This window comes from Ochlerotatus camptorhynchus, unplaced genomic scaffold (genome assembly GCF_037179485.1).
Source record: "Ochlerotatus camptorhynchus isolate MF236.1 unplaced genomic scaffold, CSIRO-AGI_Acam_v1.1 ptg000290l, whole genome shotgun sequence".
Taxonomy (NCBI): Eukaryota; Metazoa; Arthropoda; class Insecta; order Diptera; family Culicidae; genus Ochlerotatus; species Ochlerotatus camptorhynchus.
The window spans coordinates 3,016,727-3,039,452 of record NW_027040779.1 but is presented as its reverse complement, the minus strand read 5'-3'; the positions used below and the strand labels follow the sequence as shown (position 1 = coordinate 3,039,452).

Here is a 22,726-nt window from a genome sequence, read left to right as displayed (position 1 = left end):
AGCAGAATCACCAACGCAGAGCTCCCCCCAGTGGCCGAGATTCACTGGTACGGAGATAAGAGTTGACAATCTTCCGCATCAAACATCGACAGCCGGATAATGGAGAAGTTCAGAGCCGGGGACACTTCTGTAGCCCTTAGGAGATCGGTAGCAGAGCTGACCGGATTGTATCTAAACTACATGCATCGTTACACGGACGGGTCAAGATCGAGAGCTGGAGTCGGAATGGGAATCGCTGGTGACATTTCCCCAACGAGTAGAAGTCTGCCAAAACAATGTTCGGTGTTCTCGGCAGAAGCAGCGGCTATTCTACATGCCGTCACGGTTCCTGTGGATCGCCCAATCCTTATCCTGTCAGACTCCCACAGTATTATTCAAGCCCTTTCGTCGGAGGTCCCGGTCCACCCCTGGATCCAGGGCATCCTGAAGGTTGCGCCACCAAACACTACCTACGCATGGATTCCCGGACACTGTGGGATCCCAGGGAACAACGAGGCGGACAACCTAGGCAGGTGAGGCCCATCTGGTCCTCGGTACTCGCACAAGGTACCGTTGCAGGACGTAAAGAGATGGATCACTTGCACAGTGCGGACAGCGTGGGCAACGGAATGGTCCAGCGCCAGACTTCCGTTTATTAGGAAAATTAAAGCGACATAGGAAAGTGGACGGACCTTGCAAACCTGCGATCCCAGAAGATTTTTTTCCAGACTCCGGACAGGACACTTCCTAATCTCACGGGATTTCAGCCGAGGACCCTTCTGGAAGACCTGTGAATTCTGCCATATTCCATCGACGGTGGAGCACGTGTTATGCGTATGTCCACAATTCGAGCATCTTCGTTGCCTCCACGGGTTGCCTGCCAGGGTACGGGACACGCTTGCAGACGTGCCCTCAACTCAAGCAGCTGTACTGCGCTTTACCAATATCAGCTGTGATTTTCGATTAACAAAATCAACCAGCATCCCAAGTAACAATTTTGGTTTTATGACGGTTCTGTAGACCATGATTTAGACTAGTAGAATGCTATAAAACCTCGATAAAACCTGCAATGTTACTTGGGATCAATATGAACCAAGATCAAAATAATCGAAAATCATAGGTAAAGAACATATGTTAAATTCTAGAATCTGGGACATTCCGAAATTGAAATCAGCATTCCGGATGAAATTAAAATGGTGGATTTCAACCCAAGACGGACATCGAATATGCATCTAAACCGATGCAATATGAGTATCTACGGAATGACCTTGATATTCTAACTGTTTGAACTGATACTGACATCAGGTGGCTACTGAAATTCAGCATTTAGTAGGTGTTGATATTGATATCTTGTAGCACTAATTGACAGCTAGTCATTTTCGTGAAAATATCCTCGGGCAGAGGAAGAGGATAACAGTTTGACTCAGGTACAGTGTTCAGTCTCGTAGAAAAATCTCCGCATATACGAATCGTTCCCTTGGGCTTTCGAACGACGACTATCGGAGCCGCCTTGTCGGCAAATCGACCTTCTTCAGGATTCCAAGGCATTCCAATCGATGAAGTTTTTCTTCTACAAAGCTTTTCATACTTTTTGCTACTGGTCGTTTGGGTCGAAAAAACGGTTTCGGATTATCTTTCAGTACCAAATGGACAGGAGTTTTGTTCTACAAGCCCAATTTCGTGCTGAAAACTTCTGGGAAATGAGCTTGGAGATCGGCAACTTCTTGGGTCTGATGAGTGGCAATTTAGTTGCAGAACGACGTGATTTACTGGTTTCACAACCACAACATATCCATCAGATCGATCCCCAAATATCGAGATGCACGTTACGAGCATCTACGTAGCACTTGCCACCTTTGGTGCCGCTGTGGTTGCTTCTGGTACTCTGGTCGATGACTTCGATGATAAATATGCGTAAAGAAGGATCTCGATCAGAGTTGCGACCTATCACAATCACGATCGCCAAACAGCTGATGGTAGTAACGCTTTGTACATTCCTATCAATGTGCTCGTCAAAGCTCTCTACATGACCATCCATCAAGTTGACGAAAGAAGTAACAAGCAACTGGTGAATGTCGTCTTCTGTTGTGATCCATCACCGATCTGGTCATTCCTGACAATCACGACACTATTCTGTGCTCGTTTTGAAGCAGTTGCTGTTTTGCTTGCTTATTTGAGTGTGTTGGTGAGTGAGCCCAACAGTTTCCGTTTCATGTTGCCTACTTTGTTTGTAACTCACATAGTCGCGCCTGCCGAGACGAACTTTGGAATACGTAGGCATTGTTTTCATTTTCTTCTGTCGTTTCGCTTTTTCTCATGATCGCAGACATGACTGCAGAAGTCTTCACTGTTTTCGTTGTGCTCTTCATCATCAGCAGCGAGTGTAACGTTTTGCTTGTGAGCAGCGTACTGGTGATTGTTGTTTGCCATGGCTCTAACTCTCACTGCGTGACAAAAAGATCTGTCAGCGATAGTCGGTTGATGCGAAGTCGAGTGTCACGTGAGTGTCATGATATTTTGCATCACTGATCTCGGACCTGCTTGCCACAATCGCGACACTGCTGGGTTTAGACTGGGCAAGTCAAATAATCAACTCAGTTGACTTCAATTGGCTTGAAAAGTTGAGTGTGGTTAAACTTTTTTCAATTCAAGTGAGTTGATCAAGTCAGTTGAATGCCATGGTTTACACGTTCAATTCGCGTTCAAGTCAGTTGAATTCAACTGACTTGCTCAATTGACTTGCCCTGTCTAAACCCAGCTTTATGCTCACGAAAACGACAATCTTTGTTGTAATGCATTCCTTCGCAGGGTGTTCGAGGCTGTTCACGAGTTGAATTTTTGCTGCGTGACCGATGCATGGACTTGGACCGTTTGTTGTGAGCAATTAAGTTCTATGATGACGGATTCTCCACAAGAATGGTTTCCTGTTTGAGGTTAATCAGACTGTTGTTTTACCCACAGCATGAGCAGATGTTCTGCTTCATTCAGCTTGTCGATTAGCATCATTCTAAATTGTTCCTCCGTTAACTCTGACAGCTTAAAATCAACGCAGGATTTATTGTGCACGAGTAATCGAGATAATCTTCACTGCCTTCCTGGGTTGTCTGGAGATCCGGTGGGCTCAGTTTTCGTAGTAGAAATCGAACCTTAGCAGCGTCATCCAGCCACTGTAGCACGGAAACCACGTGTCGAATGTGCTGCCGCTTTCTTTGTTGTACACAAATTCCGCCATGTTACTCGATAGGGAATCCAGTACAACCTCATCGCGGAACAGATTCCTAATGGTGGCTTGTGTAGCGCATAAGCGCTTGCTGGTTATGCAGAATCTGTACAATAGTGTCCGTGATGTTCCACAGCTGCGGTGCCGGTGATGTTCCGCCTCCTGTTGACAAATTCTCCTCCTGCTGTCACGTTTTCACCGTGAAGTGACATCCGTAATAAGCCCCGCCTTTAGCGGGATAATCACACGTTTTAAGGACGATTTCACTACCGCCCCGTCACCACTGTTGCGATATTATAATTACATAAAATAAGATCTTGTGACGTCTGGATATTGATATCTTGATAGAGCTGGAATTAGAGCGTAACAGCCTTTGTAAACAATGCCTTCTCTTGTTGATTTCTAGGAATATATTAATATATTATATTAAAACTGCATGCTTTTTGGGTTTAAATTACCCATAACATTTGGAATTTAAAAATTTAACCTAAATTCAGCTACAATGTGTACCATAAAATTCCATACAACTCTTCTGGAGATCACTGATCGGTAACATTTTAAACAAAAAAGTCAGATTAAGAAAACTAATGTTTTAGGGCAACCCTAAGCAGCCCTAGTGGTCCTTCTATTGCCCTTATCTTAAATTTCACCCTTTTTCATTCTTTTCAAAATTTAATTTGATACAGGATTGAATAGAACATACACAAATAAAATCATTGAAATGTATTTAAAATTTTATTGAGACCCTTTGTCAGCACACTGAAGCACTAGTGCTAAAACTGGCACACTTACCCTAGATCAAACTCATTCAAGAGTTCAGCTACTCCAATGTAACTGAAGATGCCTAATTTTGGAATAAAAAGAAATATTAATAATCATGCTCCTATTACATCTGTCCTGACATTGAATCTCTATTGAATTCATAAAAAATATCTCTCATCGCGACTGACACTAGTAACATGCCAGATCCAATTCAGCTCATATTATCCTCCACTACACGAACCTTCGAACTGTTTACAACATATTAAACACGACCAGCTGAAATCTTCCGATAGGTTCATAACAAAGTCTACACCCTCTACCTCCATGCTAATGATACCGTAAACCGGGGGCAAATTGATCACTGCGTTACGTAAATATCGAAATTAATTTCTACAATAAGGGATCAGCAAATGGTATATTAAAACCAGTAGCTATGAGGACTCTATCGATCTATAAATCTGAAAATGTCGATATTGGGTGAAATTTATTCACCTTTCGCAATATTTTGCATACTTCGAATTAAGTGAGACTATGTTTAATCAAAAAACATATTCGTTGCAGCCCTGTATTGGTTTGTTTGGATGATGTTCAAGTAACCATTTAAGTTTTATCGTGGTTTTAAAGAGGTTTGTAAGGCTCGGAATGGATTTTTTTTTCTTGATTTGTTTTCCGTCGATCTTGTTTTCCGTGCTGAGCACCAATGCTACCGACGCCAGGGAGGCAGCTCCTACGCCTGGACCCTACCTATCGACCCATCAACTCATGAACCGGGGACCAACGGCTTTACTTCCCTGATCAGAGATGTTTTGCCTCAGAACATCTGTCGGAATGGACCATTATAAAACCAGGAATGTTACGTAGCTGACTATGTATGCGATTGAATGCCAGTTAAATAAATTTGAAATTCAGACAGTAAAATCCGGATTGATTTGAGATTTGGGCGTAAATACATTTAGCCTGTACCACCTACGAAATTGGCGATTGATGTGTTTGTTTACATAAGCAATTACGCCCCCCCCAAATCTCAAATCTCAGCAAATCAATCATTAGAGTCCTTTGATGAAATCCTACCAAAATTTCTCATGACATCTACTAACCAAATAAATATCTATGGAACAGCTGAAAATGCAAAGCATTTTGCTCAATTTCACCCCGTTGATCAATTTGCCCCCGGATTACGGTACAATGGGAGGGCTGATTCCGAAGGAAATTTATCCCCTATACAAGGCAGAGCGCATCCTTCCCGGAAGGCAATGCGGATTGTTCTCCTCCGCATTACAAGCTACGTCGCAACTTAATGAGACTTTGATGTTAACAAAATTGACCCTTCTTCAAATTCGACTCGAGTTGGGAAGGCGGGAAGGAGGTAGCTTTTGAATTTCTCATCATAATCGATTCCTCTACTTAGCATCACACCTTCTGCTAGAGAATCTGTCTACATAACTGATATCATACAGACAGACGGGCTCGGTGGTTCAGTGCAGAAGGTCGTGAGTTCAATTTGAAGTTCATCCTTTTGTAAAATTTGTAGTTTGTCAAAATGCTCGTTACACTTATGTTGGATCATAGAGTCCTTTGCATCTCACTTATGCCTTAGTGTCGAACTAACAATCCTCACCCAAAATACTGGGTGACAGGTTTTCCTTCATTTTCATTGAAAAAACATGCAAAAGTTGATCTATACCCGAGCAAAGTCTGAGATCAAATTGACAACTAAATTTGATGTTGTGATTTCACTGATAATGATTACTCAGGTTGCTGTCGTTTTGGTCGTTTTAACGGTTAAAATATCAAAGTTGAGAGCCAAAAATCTTCCTGTGACATCACATTGAAAATTATTTCTGCTATCAGTGAGAGCAAACTGAAAACTCAATTTGATGTACAAATGAAAACAAACTCGCAATAACATATTTTTGAAGAGCAAATGTAAAGTAAAATGAAAACAAATTATTTTATCAAATTTGTCAATTGCGTGAACTGAAATCAAATTATGATTTCAGTTTGATGTTGATATCAAAACTTGATTTCGATTTGCTGTCATTTTGATGCTGAACTTTTCTCGGGTACCGACCATAGAGAAATAATTGATCATTGTCGCTATGTCAAAATTTGAAGATCTCTTTGAGGCCTATGATCTGTTGGTTTTTTAAATAATTTCCGATCATCCTAGTACAGCTACAGATCTTTTGAATAATACTTGATGAACCTGAAAACTTGAGAAAAAATGTCCTGAGGAGTTCAGAGAAATCTCTGATCATCTGTAGGTTTTTGAAATAATTTCTGATCATACTGGTATCATGGACAAACATCTGAGAGACAATATTTCAATTCCTGGACAATTAAAGATCTTCAGAATAAAACCTAATCAAATTGAAGACTAGACAAAATATCCTGAAATAAACTTCGGTAAAGTTCTATCAACAACTTGAGGCAAGTTTTTATCAAAATTAAGGGAAGTTCTTCCAAGAAAAGTTTTTCCCAGAACTCCAGAGAAATTCTTTTCAGAACTTAAGGGATGTTTTTTCCCAGAATATCAAGGAATTTCTTCCAAAAAAATTCAGAAAAGGTCTTCTAAAAAAATTGGGATGTGGATTTGAAGCAAAACTTCAAGTCCCCTCATCCATTAATGTATGAGTTAGGTAGAGGAGTGTGCGTTCGACTTAGTACTGTCACAGTAATGGCCCTTCGTTCATTTTCAACTACTATTCAATTTTCACACTGCCCGACTCTAGCGGAACTATCAACCAATCATCTTTCTCTAGTTGATAAATGTTCACACTAAAGTTTCATGTCGATATTAAAGGCTGACTAAAAGTAAATTGGTACGCACAATAAGACCTGTAATTCGTGGTTCAATAAGTTTAAAAAGTCCATTTAGTTTGTTTGGTATGCCAGAGTCTGTGATTAGCAGACGGTACCGGTGCTTGCAAGTCACAAAGCAAGTCACTGAGGACTACAAAACGTTCGCCTGCCGGGTGAACAAACTGTGTGTCGAATTCGAACTTGGGAAGCTTTCGGAGGACCAGTTCAAATGCCTCGTGTTCGTCTGCGGGCTGAAAGCGGAAAGCGATGCGGAGGTCAGAACCAGGTTGCTGAGCAGAATCGAGGAGCGGAATGACATCACGCTGGAGCAGATTTCGGACGAATGTCAACGGCTTCTGAACCTCAGGCACGACACGGCGATGATAGAGGCAGCGTCTTCGTCGACAGCAGTGCAAGCATTGAAGCGGAAGCAGTTCGGTGGGAAGCATTCCCGCTCAGGACGAGGATCACCAGGTTCAAGATCCCCGAATCAGCGAGGTGCCGTTCCAGCAACGCCTTGTTGGAACTGTGGCGCCATGCACTATTCCAAGGACTGCCCCTTCCTCAAAAATCGGTGTAAGGAATGTGGTCAGGTGGGCCACAAAGACGGGTATTGCTCAAGCGCCAAAAAGGTGAAATCTCCAGGCAAGCGGTACTCATCCAAGCCGATGGTAACCAGAAGCGTGCAGGTGAAGAACGTCCGGAAGCGTAGGAGATTTGTGAAAGCAGAAGTCAACGGCAGGCAGATCAGTCTCCAACTCGACACTGCGTCGGATATCAGCGTCATATCCGAGCAATCATGGCGGCATATCGGAAAACCCACAGCAAGTCCTGCAACAATTCAAGCCGCTACTGCATCGGGCAAACCCTTGAAGCTGGAGTTTCAGTGTTCCTGTGAAGTTGCAATCAAAGGGGAGAAGCATCAAGGTCGATTTTTCGTGGTCAAGCAGCAGCTCAATCTGCTTGGACTGGACCTAATCGATACGTTTAACCTCGGGTCGGTGTCTATGTTTCAGTTCTGCAATCAAATCAGCAGCTATCCAACATCGATCAGCTCCCTCCAAGCAGCTTTTCCAGCGGTGTTCAATGATGAACCAGGGTTGTGCTCGAAGGCCAAGGTGAAGTTCACGTTGAGGGAATGTAAATCCCCAGTGTTCCGACAGAAGAGACCAGTGGCTTACGCCATGTGCAGTACCGTCGATGCGGAGTTGGACCGGTTGGAACGTGCCAACATCATCACACCGGTCGATTTCTCGGAGTGGGCAGCTCCAATCGTCGTTGTTCGTAAGGCAAGTGGTGCAATCCGTATCTGCGGTGACTACTCCACGGGCCTCAACGATGCTCTGCAGCCGCATCAGTACCCACTTCCCCTACCGCAGGACATCTTCGCTAGGCTGGCGAACTGCAAGGTCTTCAGTCAAATCGACCTTTCATATGCGTTCTTGCAGGTGGAGGTGGATGAAAGCTGTCGAGAGGTGCTCACCATCAACACACATCGAGGTCTCTATCGGTACAATAGGCTTCCACCGGGAGTTAAGGCAGCACCCGGAGCGTTTCAGCAGCTTGTGGACACAATGCTCGCTGGACTCAACTGCACTTCGGGGTATCTCGATGATGTTCTAGTCGGCGGAGTCGACGAAGCGGACCATTGGCGCAACCTTCAAGCCGTCCTTCGTCGAATTCAGGAGTTCGGATTCACCATTAAAGTGAAAAAGTGCTCGTTTGGCCAGCGTCAAATCAAGTATCTGGGACACCTCATCGACGGGCAAGGTCTGCGTCCGGATCCAGTAAAAGTTGAATCTATCTGCAACATGCCAGCACCGACAGACGTTTCTGGAGTTCGATCGTTTCTGGGAGCGATCAATTACTACGAGAAATTCGTCCCGAGTATGCGTACGTTGCGATATCCGCTGGATGAGCTTCTCAAAGCCGACAAGAAGTTCGTTTGGTCAGTGGAATGCGACAAGGCCTTCTCCACCTTCAAGCAGATTCTCACTTCAGATTTGCTTCTGACGCACTACAACCCGCAACGCGATATAGTGGTAGCAGCGGATGTGTCATCGGTTGGAGTTGGTGCAACCATTAGCCACAAGTTTCCAGACGGGTCGATTAAGGTCGTGCAGCACGCTTCTAGAGCACTGACAGCCGCCGAGCAAGCCTACAGTCAGCCAGACCGTGAGGGGCTCGCGATTATCTTCGCTGTGACCATGCTCCACTTCTTCGGATCTTCGGGTCGAAAAATGGCATCCCAGTCTATACGGCGAGCCGGCTACAACGTTGGGCTTTACAGTTGCTGCTCTACGACTTCAACATTGTTTACGTGAACACAACAAAATTCGGAAACGCCGATATCCTGTCCCGGTTGATCGATCAACACGTCAAACCAGAGGAAGACTTCGTCGTAGCCAGCATCATCACGGAGAACGATGTAAGATCCATTGCATTAGTCCAGCAAGGTTGGCCACAGTTAAAAACGGCCATTTCGGACCGTGAGATCCAGCAATTCTTCAACCGAAGTGATTCGCTATCTACGGTTCAAGGGTGCGTGATGTTTGCCGAACGTTTAGTGATTCCGACCGATTTCCGGATGCGTTGCCTACACCATCTCCATCGTGGTCATCTGGGTATCCAGCGCATGAAAGCGATTGCACGCAGCTTCGTTTACTGGCCGTCTATCGACTCGGATATCGCTGCGCATGTCAAAGCGTGCCGTCACTGCGCAGTTGCAGCCAAGAGTCCCTCCAAAGCACCGCCGCTGTCGTGGCCCAAGTCAACGTATCCATGGCAGCGCGTCCACATCGACTACGCTGGGCATATCGAAGGAGAGTACTTCCTGCTTAGCGTCGATTCGTACTCGAAATGGGTGGAAATCGTCAGAACCAAGTCGATAACAGCCACTGCAACCATCGGAATCCTACGAAGTCTCTTCGTTCGCCTTGGTATGCCAGAAACGCTAGTCAGCGACAACGGTACGCAGTTCACCAGTGCCTAGTTCGCACAATTCTGCCTCGAGAACGGTATCGATCACGTGACAACTGCGCCGTTTCACCCGTAGTCCAACGGCCAAGCTGAGCGTTTCGTGGACACCTTCAAGCGAGCGGTCAAAAAGATTCGAGAGGGGAGAAGATCAATTCAGGAAGCACTGGACACTTTTCTGTTGACCTACCGAACCACACCAAACCTGTCAGCACCACAAAGCAGATCTCCGTTCGAAGTAATGTTTGAGCATAGAATAAGGACCAGTCTGGACTTACTCCGTCCACCAGCCGTTCGGGAAACGACTGTTCAACCAGATTCAAGGTTGTTCAGTAAAGGTGATCTAGTATACGTCAAGGTGCACTCTAACAATTCGTGGAGATGGGCATCAGGAGTGATTCTGGAGCGAGTGGGACAGGTGATGTTCAACGTGTGGGTTAAAGACAGGCGCATGATTCGTTCGCACATCAACCAGCTGCGAAGCCGAACGAACGCCGACAGTAAGTCAACGTCTGGCTCGATTCCGTCCAAGACAGACAAGCAACAGTTGCCTCTGGACATCTTACTACGAGCCTGGAACCTGTACAAGCCAACCCAGCCACAACCACCAAGTCCATCCACATCACCGAGACCATCACCGTCACCGGTTGCACAAACGCCATCAACACTCGAAACACCGGATGAGCATTCGACGCTACAGCAAGTCTTGTCATCCACGCCAGCTTCTCCGAGCCTAGTTTGGGTTACTCCGGAATCGACAACTTCGTCGACAACAGACCTTGGTCAGCCGTCGTCTACGTCCGTAGTCCCATCGTCCTCTACAACAAGCTCTGTGCCACTTACATCAGCAGAAACCGAAACAGCTGCCCAGGTACCTCACCGCTCTTCACGTCTACGAAGACCGCCGATTAGGTTCGACCCGTACCAGCTGTATTAAGACGGGAGATGTTGGGAACATTGACATCCCTAACGATCGCTACCAACACCAACACTGCTGAGCTCACTGGTAGCAGCTAAGCTGTCACCCGTAGATGCGCGAACCAGCATAAGGAAGAAGAACAACACATCATATATGTGAGTCCGTATCGTGTGCGCTTCCCGCATGTCAATGTATACTTTTAGTTCGTCATTTTAATAAAGTTTTATTTGCTAGTTTACGTTCGCGTTCATTTTATTGTACATGATGTACACGGCCACACCGTCAGCGCGTTCGTAACACGGGCAAATCTAAGGATTCATTTACTTGGGGACAAAATCGATCTTGTTGGCAGCATACAACTCCAGAACCGCCTTGGAGTAGTGGCAGCAGGCCAAAAGATGATTTTGACTCTATGCTTGTGGATGAACGGTAATACACGCTTTTTCAGGCATTATTCGATGTAAACTTGGGATGTCATCGTCGAGAATGAGACGAATGGTTCCGGCAACAACTGCAAATCACTTGCCAAATCATGGCCTTCTTCGCGAACTTGTCGACAAACACGAACTTGAATCATCCTGGCACATCCCCACGTCCAGTCGCGATGTAAAACTTTTGACCGCTAAAAATCGAGTGGTTTGACGTATGTTTCGCCATCGATCAAAGTGCAGCCCTTGTCAAAAAAACGGTCGTACAAGAGCCTTGCACGCTTTTTAGCCACGGAATTCTGCTTGACGTGCCGGTTGGGATGTTTACTGGCTTTGTACGACTTATATGCTTCCCTGACAAAGATGTTGCGCACCGTTTGAAAGTTGGCGTTGTACCTTCTGGCCACATCTCGAATCGAAAAACCGGTGTTGGATTTAATGCACCTCAACACCTTGCTGCGCAGCTGACGATCCCCGGTTCCAGTTTTCTCGTAGGTCCACTGATTCCTTTCCACACTCAGGGTTTCCTTGTAGGTCTTGAGCACTCGACAAACAGTTGTTTTCGGTATCTTCAGCACTTTAGCCAGGTTGGAACCGGACCACTCCGGATTTTTCGGGTGTTTGTGCACAATATTTTCTCTTCTTTCGAGTTCATTTTGACGTTATTTCTGAACGCGATCGACTACTTTTAACAAACTTGCACCAGTTGATCTCTACACGCTTACTCTAGAGTACCCATTAAGTGACTATCTTGTACTCATTGTTAGAACTGGTTCGAAAATGTCAAAAAATGAGTATTGGAAATGGGAACTTTTTCCCATTCTTTGAAAACCTGTTCTGGAATAAAAATGACTAAAAGAGATTCATTATTGATTCAGTGCGAAAGTTACGATACTTTTAAAATCGCAGAAGCAATTGCAGCGCGGAAGTACAAATCAGTTATATTTGGCGGGAGTAGAGATTTCTCATAAGATTGGTGCATGTGCATGCGAATAGGATTTATTTTCTGACGATCGATAAAATGGAAGCCTGAAAAGACCAACTGAACCAAGAAGAGTACAGAAAACTGAAAGTTAGAATATTTTTCGTTTATTTAGATTTTAAGTTTGATACTAGCCTTAATCTATCTATTTTACAATTTAGGGGAAATGCAGGTAATGTCGGCCTAAGTGTCCCTAATTTGGGCCCATACAGAAATTCAGCAATCGACTAAATTTTCAATAGCAACCAAAAATATCCATTAGTAACGTCCCAATAACGCGTTCATCTAGATAAAATTGATAAATAGCAGATTTTCAGCGATGGGTCCAATCTTAGATCCATAGGCCAACATTAGAGACATTTCCCCTATCACCTGAAAATTTTAATTGAACCTAACCTGTGACTTGTAAGTGAGCTTCTACATCATCCGTTCCACGTGCTCGAATGTCAAATCATGACGGTGGAAAAGACTTACTCAATCGCCAAGCCATTCGTGAGTGCCGCTGCTTCAATGTTAAAGGCCCACGCACATTAGATCCGGCAAAGTGACAGCTATACCTATTGTCTAACTGTCAAATTTACGTCAACGCAACGCAAACGGATCTAATATGCGTGGCCCTTAAGTGTTTATTATTTAGAAAAGGGTATTCGATGAAAGGAGACAAAACTTGTAGTGGAGCCGACAAGTAAACATTTGGAACCACGGTTACACCTTTTTCCAAAAATATGAGTTTCGGAAGTGAAAACAGAAAAAAATATTCGGTGGCCAGTTCGGTAAAAATAAAAGCTACCACTTGCACCAATTTTTTTTTTATCGAGAATGGTTCAAATTTTGTACTAATCAACATTTTTCGGTTTTCTGCATATAAACATTTACTGTTAATCTATTTGCATGTTTACAACATTTTCCGTAAAATCGTGGTTCGAAAATCTATCGAGGGTCGGATTAGTGCGAGTATACTGTATATGGTTCTATAAATTCTAACGCTCAAGTTCAATAATACAATACCATGCAAATGCGTACTCACAGTTTATCCTTCCGTTGCTGGCGTTTCTTCTTGAAGGCTTTCTTGACCCGCAGCAGGAGGAACGCTGCCCGATCGATGCTGAGAGAACTCTTGCGGGGTGGTGGCGGTACATCTTCCATAGTGGTGCCGGTGCTGGTGGCTGCGTTACCGGTGACAGCCGACGAAGGAACCGATGGTGCTACTTTGGGAGGTGACGGGTCAGTGGAGGCGTAGGCAGCAGCAGGATTGGTCCCGAGCTGGGAGGATCCACCAGACGAGACACCGCTACTGCCACGCACACAGGCGCCGAATGAATTCACCTTTCTCGCGGGGCGCACTCTCACTTTCTCGAAAAAGATAACGAAAGAATCTACAATTTTCTTTTTCACGACCGCTTACTAGTGAACGATGTACTTGAACGTCATCAAATGCCTATCAATATCATGGTTACGCTTGAATAAAATCACTTTTTAGACGCATGCTTGTTATCACCTGCGCCATAACCTAACCTTCCGTACCGAAATCACTTTCCATCAGAAGGAACATTTTGGCACCATCACAAAAATCGCACCCGGAGGCAACCAACCGAACGATAATCTTGCTTTAATTGTTATAAATTTAGCACTCTGACATCACCATCATTAGCATAAATACGAACGAGCGGCTCTTCCAGTAGCGGTAGCAGATGGCAGCACTGTTTACCGTCCCACGAACGACGGGGCCGATCACAGAAGGTTGCTGCATTTTCCTGATTAGAAACACTCATCCGGCATGTGTGTATGTAGATGGCGCTGCCGATTTAGGGTTACAGGAAGTGATGACGCTTCGGCTGAAACGAGATAATATTTCACACGAGACACGCCGTTAGTTAGTTAGTTCACTTGGAGGTGAATATAATTTTGGCCTGGCTATTTACAGTAGCCAGCAACGATTAGCATTTAATGATTATGAAGCGTTGTAATGCGATGGAAGGGAAAGGGGGGCAAAGTGCTTAACGATACATAGTGGCTCTCACACTAAACCGATGCGAACTAGTCTGACTTGCGACATCCAACGCCATTAACGACATTGACGACAGTGATGCCAGCGAGAAATTTTCTCTCTGATTTTCAGTCCGAAGCACTGACATAATTTCACTCGAAATCATTATGAAATCCCATTTTAACCTTTATAGCTTTAGTTGAATAGTAAGAATTCCATAATTCAGATTTTTATCAGGAACTCAGATAACTTCAATACTTTACATATAAGGGAAATGGATCTAATGTTGAGCTATAGATCTAAGATTGGGCCCATTGCTAAAAATCTGCTATTAATCAATTTTATCTAGATGAACGCGTCATTGGGACGGTACTAATGGATATTTTTGGACGCTATTGAAAATTTAGTCGATTGCATTTAGGCCGACATTACATCCATTTCCCCTATACCATACATCGCAAGTTCGGAACATGTCCGCATGTGACCAAATGTGGTCCAACAGATTAAACAAGACCATGAATAGATTAGTCATTACATGTTGATGCTGATGTGTCGTATGACCGGTTTTGCTATTATGAAAGTTCTGGCCTCTTCCACGTGGGTATCCGGAACCTACTGCAAAGTGCCCAAAGAAACTGGTGGGTCTCAACATGTTTCAGTTAAACCCACCTGTAAGATTCTACTACAGAGTTATATGAAAAGTAAAGGGTGTCCCACATTAAATTGCATTACGGAAAAAACGCTTTTGAAAATTTCCTATTGGGTATGTTCTATTTAAAATTTGGGTAGAAGTAGTTTAGAGTGTATTGTTTACACTGTATTTTTATCGCTGTCAGTTTTTCGAAAGTTGGAAAAAACGGCGTCATCCGAAAAGCAACGTTGTGTTTTTATTTTGCGCAAGCACCTGAAAAATCCTCAACACTTTCATCGGGACATCGGAAAACAACTCGGAATCGTGCAGTCAACGGTGAGTCTTGTGATTAAACGTTACTACAAAACTCTGAGCATCGAACGGAAGGAGAAATGCGGTCAGAATGGATGTTCTATTAGTGGTCAGGATCACAAGCGTGTCGTGAAAGCGTTTAAGCGGAATCCCAATGCTTCGGTCCGGGATGTGGCCAAAAAGTTGAATCTGTCCAAGTTTTTCGTTGAGAGATCCAAGGACCAGGAGGGACTGCATACGTACTAAGTGCAGAAGGCTCCAAATCGTGACGAACGGCAAAATATGGTGGGAAAGTCACGAGACGAAGCCTCATTGTCTCATGGATGAGACTTACGTCAAGGAGGACTTCCGGCAGTTGCCGGAGCTACTGTTCTTCACCACCCAGCACAAGTTTGATGTTCCGGAGGCAGTAAAGATGCAGAAACTTTCAAAGTTTGCCAAAAAATACATGATTTGGCAAGCGATCTGTCATGAAGCAAAGGGAGTGCGCCGTTCGTGACTACCGGGACTGTAAACGGGGAGATCTACCTCAAGGAGTGTCTACAGAACTGTCTACTTCCTCTGTTGAAGCAACACGAAGGCCCTACGATCTTCTGGCCGGATCTAGCCTCGTGCCACTATTCAAATGTTTTCCTCGAGTGGTACGAAGCCAACGGGGTCACTTTCGTACCCGAGGACATGTTCATCTCCACATCGAACTCCTACACGACGTTGATTCGTCACGTCTCTATTTGGCTGCGGTTGATACGATTGCTTCAGACACCGGAGGATTTTCCAACTGGTTTTCTAAGAGCGGAAGAGCTACGGCAAGCAGAATACACGTTGATACGACAGGTACAGGAAGAGGTATTCCCGGATGAGCTACGAGCCGTTCGGAAGAAGGAACCTGTCACTTGTCAGTAGAACGTCCCCACTTCGCTGGTATCATCCTTATGTTTGCGAAAATGGCATTCTACACTGAGGAAAATAAACGTAAGAATTTTATGAGAACCACTTATGATTTTTCGCCACAAGGTTTTATTATGTAAACAAGTATTATAAAATGGAGCAGACAGGATGCAAACCTTGAGTGTTCAGATTATTGCGTCCGTGATTTGCGCTCACGTATATCAACGCTTGGGAAATCGGATAGGCTGAAGACGTTTATCTTTTATATAAAAACCACCCAATGCCCGATACCAGCTGGAGGAATTCATTCGTCTATGGAAGGATGCTGATCATCGACAAGACGTATTCAGGTTCTGTGCCAACGAAGGGATTTGTTGGCATTTTAATCCTCCCGGTTCCCCTCACTTAGAAGTTCTAGGTGAGGTGGAAAGTAACCTCCTTGACCGTTATAATGCGCTGCTACTGCAAAAAAGCTATGGTGCCTTGTAGCAACAATCAATACGAAACTAACGATTTTAAATTGGCTCACTACTTGACTAGCCTATTGGTCCCAAGCAAATCGATTAACGAACCCCATTCTAGTATAAATTCCAGTACTACACTATGTTTGTTTTGATTTGCTATGAAAGTTTGACAGATAAAATGTGGGGTTAGTGAAATTTCCTATGTTTCGAGGGGTGAATCGATTAGCTTGGGACCGAAGAGAGTACCAGAGCTGAGCCAAAAAGTTGAGCACGGTTCTTCGGGACCTACTAGTCTTAGAGTTACCTGTATGCTTGTAGTCCGTTCATATTTAGGCAGATATGCTAAATTTCAGTGCGATACTGCCTTTAGTTTTGTTTTGACGTGTTTGGCACCATGTTGAGTATGGGTAAAAATTCGATTTTCGTTCCCTCATAAAGCATTATTTTTTGAGAGGCAAAACGGTGAAGGAAACAAAAGAAAAATTGGATAAATATTACGGGGCTAATGCTCCGTCAGATTAAATCGTTAAATATTGGTTTCGAGTGTTTCGTGGTGGCCGCAACTCCACTACCGATCAAGTCCGCATCGACAGGCCCTCCGATGCGGTTACAGAGGACAATGTCAAAAAAATACATGAAATGGTGTTCGCTGATCGGAAAGTGAAGGTGCGCGAGCTAGCAGATAACGCAAAGATTAGACGCCATATTTTGGGCGAGATTCTGCATATGAAAAAGTTATCCTGCCGCTGGATGCCGCGCAAGCTCACTCCTGACCAAAAACACGAACGCGAGAGCACTTCAAAAGAGTGTTTGGACTTGCTGATGCGAAATCGGACTTTTGGCGTCGATTGTTAACTGTTGATGAAACCTGAATCCACTATTACACACCGGAGAACAGAATGAGTGCGCGGCATTGAACTGAAGCCGGCACGAGTGCTCCGAAGCGGCCGAGGGAGGCTCGATGGGTCGGAAAGGTTATGGCGTCGGTTTTCTGGGATTGTCTTGGCATACTCTTCATGGACTACCTCGAAAAAGGAAAAACCATCTACAGCGAGCATAACTGTGCATTATTGGAGCGATTGAAGGCCGAAATCGCTGTAAAACGGCCTCACATGAAGCGAAAAAAAAAATTGTTTTTGCAAGACAATGCACCGGCGAACAAGAGCATCGTAACCACGGCTAAAATCAATGACTTACGGCTCCAATTGCTTCCGCATCCACCGTATTCGCCCGATTTGGCTCCCTCAGACTATTATCTCTTCCCAAACCTCAAAAGATGGCTCATCAATAAAAAAAGTAAAAAGTAGAAGGTTGTATCCAAGACACGACAGTAGATGTGACGTAGGATTACGAAAGGTAGTTTTGGTGTCACAGCAAAAGTATAGTAGGGTAAATGGATGTAATGTCGACCTAAATGCCTCTAATTTAGGCCCATACATAAATTCATCAATCGACAAAATTTTCAATAACGACAAAAAATATTCATTAGTACCGTCCCAAGGAAATTGATAAATAGGGGATTTTTAGCGATAGGCCTAATCTTAGATCCATAGGCCAACATTAGAGCCACTTCTTCTATAAATATATTAAATTGATTTCTTAACTCGTTATCACAGAAAAAGTTCGATAGATTGAAATTCGGAAACAATTTGAGAGTTCTGTTTGTGAGGTGCTCTGTCGATGTTCATGTAGTACATGCCAATCCTGAACGGTAGGTATGTCTTGGAGACAAGCTCTTACTCTTTAGTTTACTCTTTTATCAGTCATTTGTGGTCCTGAAAAGGACTGATGGGTTGGAAGCTTGGAAGCCAGTTTAGAACAATGTTGTGGAAATTTATGCTCGATGTTGTTGTAGGTGATAGCGGTGCGGAAATTAAATATGTATTGGAGAAAACACATCAATCACAAAATCTGAGCCTACCGGACGGTACCTACGTTTATGCTTTTTGATGCAAATTTTAAGCCTTAAGAGAATTCGACAAGTTTTTTTTTTTTTTCAATTAGAGGGGCTTAAAATTTGCATCAAAAGGCATAAACATAGGTATGGTCTGGCATGATCAGTGCTTGAAATCAATATTCAACGACTGTGTTAGGGAAACCACTTTTCAATTCCTCGTTTTCTGATGTCAAAATTACGCATTTTCGTGCACAAAACTTTTGGTTTATTCTATAGATAATAAAAAAAAACGGAAATTGATTAGAGGAATTTCTTGCTAAAATTTTTCAATCGTGAGATATTCGCGATCAATCTATATAAATTCGAGGTATTTTTTGCTTTTTCTAGCGTCCTGGATAAAACCTTACGAAGTGTTTCTGGTCATTTGACATAGTCATGTGGTATTCGGTCATTGAGAAAATTTGTCTGTACCACTTCAATACTTGACGCATTTGACCACAAACATTTGGTTGCTGGGTACATTATCAAAGAGCTTTGGGGGTAATGTGGCTGGCAGCAAGGCGAGCGAACGTTCAATGCAAATTAACTCTTAAACAACAATAATTTATGGTGGTCCTGAAAAGGACCGTTTTGTCGTGATGGTTGAGTAATGGCTGAGCTATTAAGGTGTTCAACACGGATGAGGCTGGCAAGCTGTATATTGTTTGCGATGGCATAAATTTCGTTGTGTACAATGTTCAACGCTACGCGCCGAAAGCACTGCTGCTGCTGCTGCTGACAACCAACCGGACACCGACACACACGGTGATTGAATAAGCACCGTTCAGGGAGACAGGATCGAATTCGATTTTGAAATCTGTGTTAGGGAATGCGCTGTTTGCAGGCAATCGGTGATAATTTTGATCACTATTGCAATAGTTGAACATTTGTGTAAATTCCAGTAGTGACCTATTGAAAATTAATAAAAATGTTCAATTTAGCAGATTTGTAGAAAAATTTCTAATCGATTGGCTTATTTAGAATTAAAATCCATGCGCTATTGACAGAGTTATATGTGGTCAAAACCTGACCACTTTTCGTAATGTGGTCAATTTGGTTTTTTTTTTAAATTGCACCCCAATATGTTACCGAAAGACGTAATCCTACGTCAAAAGCAAAATGTGTACCCTTAGAAGGACGTATTGTTCCACGTACCTCAAACACAGCGATAATCAGATACGAAAGCATTGCTTCCTGTGTGCGCTCGCTCGCTCATTAAGCCATTACACAAGTCCAGGAAGCCAGAAAACGATGGCACACGCTAATGTCCTTCCTCCCAGACGCACACGAGCTCCTGAACCACTGCTGGTGTTGTTGTTGTTGTTGGATTTCATTAGGACACGAAAATGAAGCAAATTGAGCGGAACAATGCGTGCCGGAAGAAGATATGTAAATTGACCCACCTCTCATACCTAATGACCACGCTGTGTGCCTTTAAAATTGGTGGCGTCGTCGTCGGTGGCAAAGAAAGTTTTAATTTGGTTGAATTGCGATTCGACACTGGCCCGGCTCAAAGTCAAACTCGCACCCACTCCAGTAGCATTCCCGGACCGAAGCGCTTCCGGTGTTTATAACAATGCGGTTGATTTAGAAGCCGTATCTCAACCGAACTGAAACTGAAACTGAAACTGAACTGTGTTTTCCCAATGGTGGTCTTGACTGGAAATACCAAGTGTCAAAATATGCGGAAAAACTTTGCCCATATTGCTCTCTTTCTATGCAAATATCTTTGGATTCCCCACCATCACCAACACCCCCACATGTTTGCCAAACTCAGTTCGTCGAGTGATCCAATACGACGGACAATGGAAATCCATTTCAAGAGTGTCAGTCACGTCGGGCGGTTTTATGCTGGTGGCATGTTTTTTTCCCTTACCATTTTCCAATCGCCCATAAGTTGGAGAGAATTCAATTACTCAACATTCTTATGCCGAGTTTCTGTACGGTAGGGATTTAAATGTGAATGATGGAGTTTTGGTGTTCCAAATTCAAGTTTAGTTCCACCAGGAAGATGAATTTCTGGCAAAGAGATCCTGAAAGTGGTCTTAATATTAAGGTAGCTGCACAGTGACACAGTCACCACATGGTATTTAGTGAGGTTAATCTCAAACATCTCCACAGTTGAAAGTCACTCAGGCTTCATTAAAGGATGTTTGTTCGCGCATCATAATTAAATTCGTTATCATTTAAGTAAATCGTTTTAAGTAATTTTGCATTTAACTCAAACCACTCAATTTGAGTAATCCAGGCTCATAATGCTAATTACATTGTCAATAGTAAGGATCACAATTTTCAACAATCCTATTTCTATGCTCCTTTTCTATGAATTAAATCAATCTTTGTCATTCATCATTGAAGTCGGTTATTTGTTCCACTCGCGTGCATATCTAGATCCGCAATCCTAGATTTTAATTCGTTTCCTTTACTTACCCATCTGTGCATGCACGCTTGCGTCAGCCAATTTAAAATCCATCTTCTTCTGCTCCATATACTGTCAGGCTCATGGCCCTATTTTGTCATTGAAGAATTCCATTCTATTTTCAGCTCATTGAATCACCGCCGCGCGCCTTTCGCCACCGCTTCGCAAGGATCCGGGGGACAAAATTTGGTTCCAGGAAAACTGCGATATGCCCGGATTGACAAAATCGATTCTTCGCCGAATCGACTGCATGGCAGGCCATTTCTTCCGCGTGGGCTGCTTCCAATCGCTCGGTTACGATGCATGTAGGTTGTATGGTGTATTTGTAATTTTGCCAACCAGCGAATATCGGAATGTAAGTTCTATCTAGCAGTCTATCTATGAAGCCAAAAATGTAATACGCTGTCCGTCCGTACATACAACTTTGGTACATGCGGTTTCCATAGCCTACTTCCATTTGTGCGGAGAAGCGTATATTTGTGGATGTGGCTTAATTGGTTCCAACATGGAAAATCTCGTGATCCTGGACATATAGAAGGTTACTATCTTCGGCAAAGTTGTTTAGTTGTTGGACAGCAGTTCAGAATGTTCTCACTACGTGGCGCTAATGTGCATGTGTATTTACTGTTTAAGCTATATCTTGAGATCCTGGTCATCTAGAATGTTTTGGTCTTCGGAAAAGTTGTGCAGGTGACCAAAACTTTACGGACGGAGGCCAGATTAGTTGAGAGTTCAATCAAATATATCATATTAACAATATGATCCATTCATGTCTTTTCCAAATATTGCAATGGCGACCCGCAAAATATTGCTGCACGCACCATCTAGCGTTGAAAAAGGTCAGCAACAATCATTCAATTACAATCAAGGGGTGCGAATATAGCACTTATTATAAAAGTAAGAGTCACATTATTTTCATTAATTACATTGTGTATATTACTTTAAAATTTGTCTGAAATGTCACTGTGGGCATCAAATAAAATAATATGCTGAAATACATTCTTTTGAAATATTAAACAATCTTTCATTAGGTTTACCCCTCGTGACGATAAACAAATATATTGGTAGCCTTTTTGGCCACAGAGGTGCTTTCATCGCTAAAAATTTGGTTCGCCAGTTAAGCGAAAGAGTAGATCATATTGTTATAATATATTTGGCATATTTGTATAAGCTATAACTTGAGATCCTGACTATGAAGAAGGTTTTAGTCGTCGGTAAAGTTGTTCAGGTCACCAAGACCTTACAGTCGGTGGGAAGATTAGCAGAGAAGTCATTCACTAAGTGGCGCTAGTGTACAAGTGAATATTTGTACAAGATCTTGGCCACCTAGAAAATTGCTGGCATCGGCAAAGTTGGTCAAGTGACCAAAACCTTCCGGACGGTGAGCAAATTAGTTGAGAATTCATTCACTATGCGGTGCTAGTGTACAAGTGAATATTTGCATCTATGTATTAGGGGCAATTGTCCATACACAATTTTTAAAATTTGTATGGTCCGTGGATAATAATATATTTTCATGTTGTTATTTTTTTTTTATTTTTATATTCTTTTATACACCTAGCTTTTTTTAACAGACGCAGAAGTAACGACCATAGATCAACATAGAACAGATATTGAGGTAGTCGGTCACTCTAAATGGTGTGGAGAATGAAGCGCGGTGTGGAAAAAATGACGTGACAAGGGAAATGTTTCACGACGTGGAAAATGTTGTGCGACGTGGAATATATCAAGAGGCATGAAAAATGTTGCGCGATATGAAATATGTTGCACCACAAGAAAAATGCTGCATGACTTAAAAAAAAAACTTGCGTTGCATGAAAAATGTTGCACGATATGAATAATGATTCACGACATGAAACATGATCGGCATCTTGAAAATGTAATCAAAATTTTAACAAAAATGTTTTTTGTTGTTAATTACTTTACTTGTACAGGTTCAAGCGAATAAAATTTACAGAGCCAAATTATCATTTCCGTTATATACATTATTTATGCCTTCAAACTTAAATTAAAAGAATTCA

The 22,726-nt window shown here is 43.1% G+C and overlaps 1 protein-coding gene across 2 annotated transcripts in view; it reads right to left on the bottom strand.

Moving 5' to 3' along the window:
• Window positions 1–22,726, bottom strand: part of wake (wide awake) — a 618,276-nt gene that overhangs the window by 522,707 nt on the left and 72,843 nt on the right. For both annotated transcript variants that reach the window (XM_065228372.1, XM_065228375.1), the window contains exon 2: window positions 13,096–13,903. In XM_065228372.1, the coding sequence (XP_065084444.1) occupies window positions 13,096–13,214 (119 nt within the window). In that variant the 5' untranslated portion in view covers window positions 13,215–13,903. The remainder of the gene's footprint in view (window positions 1–13,095; window positions 13,904–22,726) is intronic.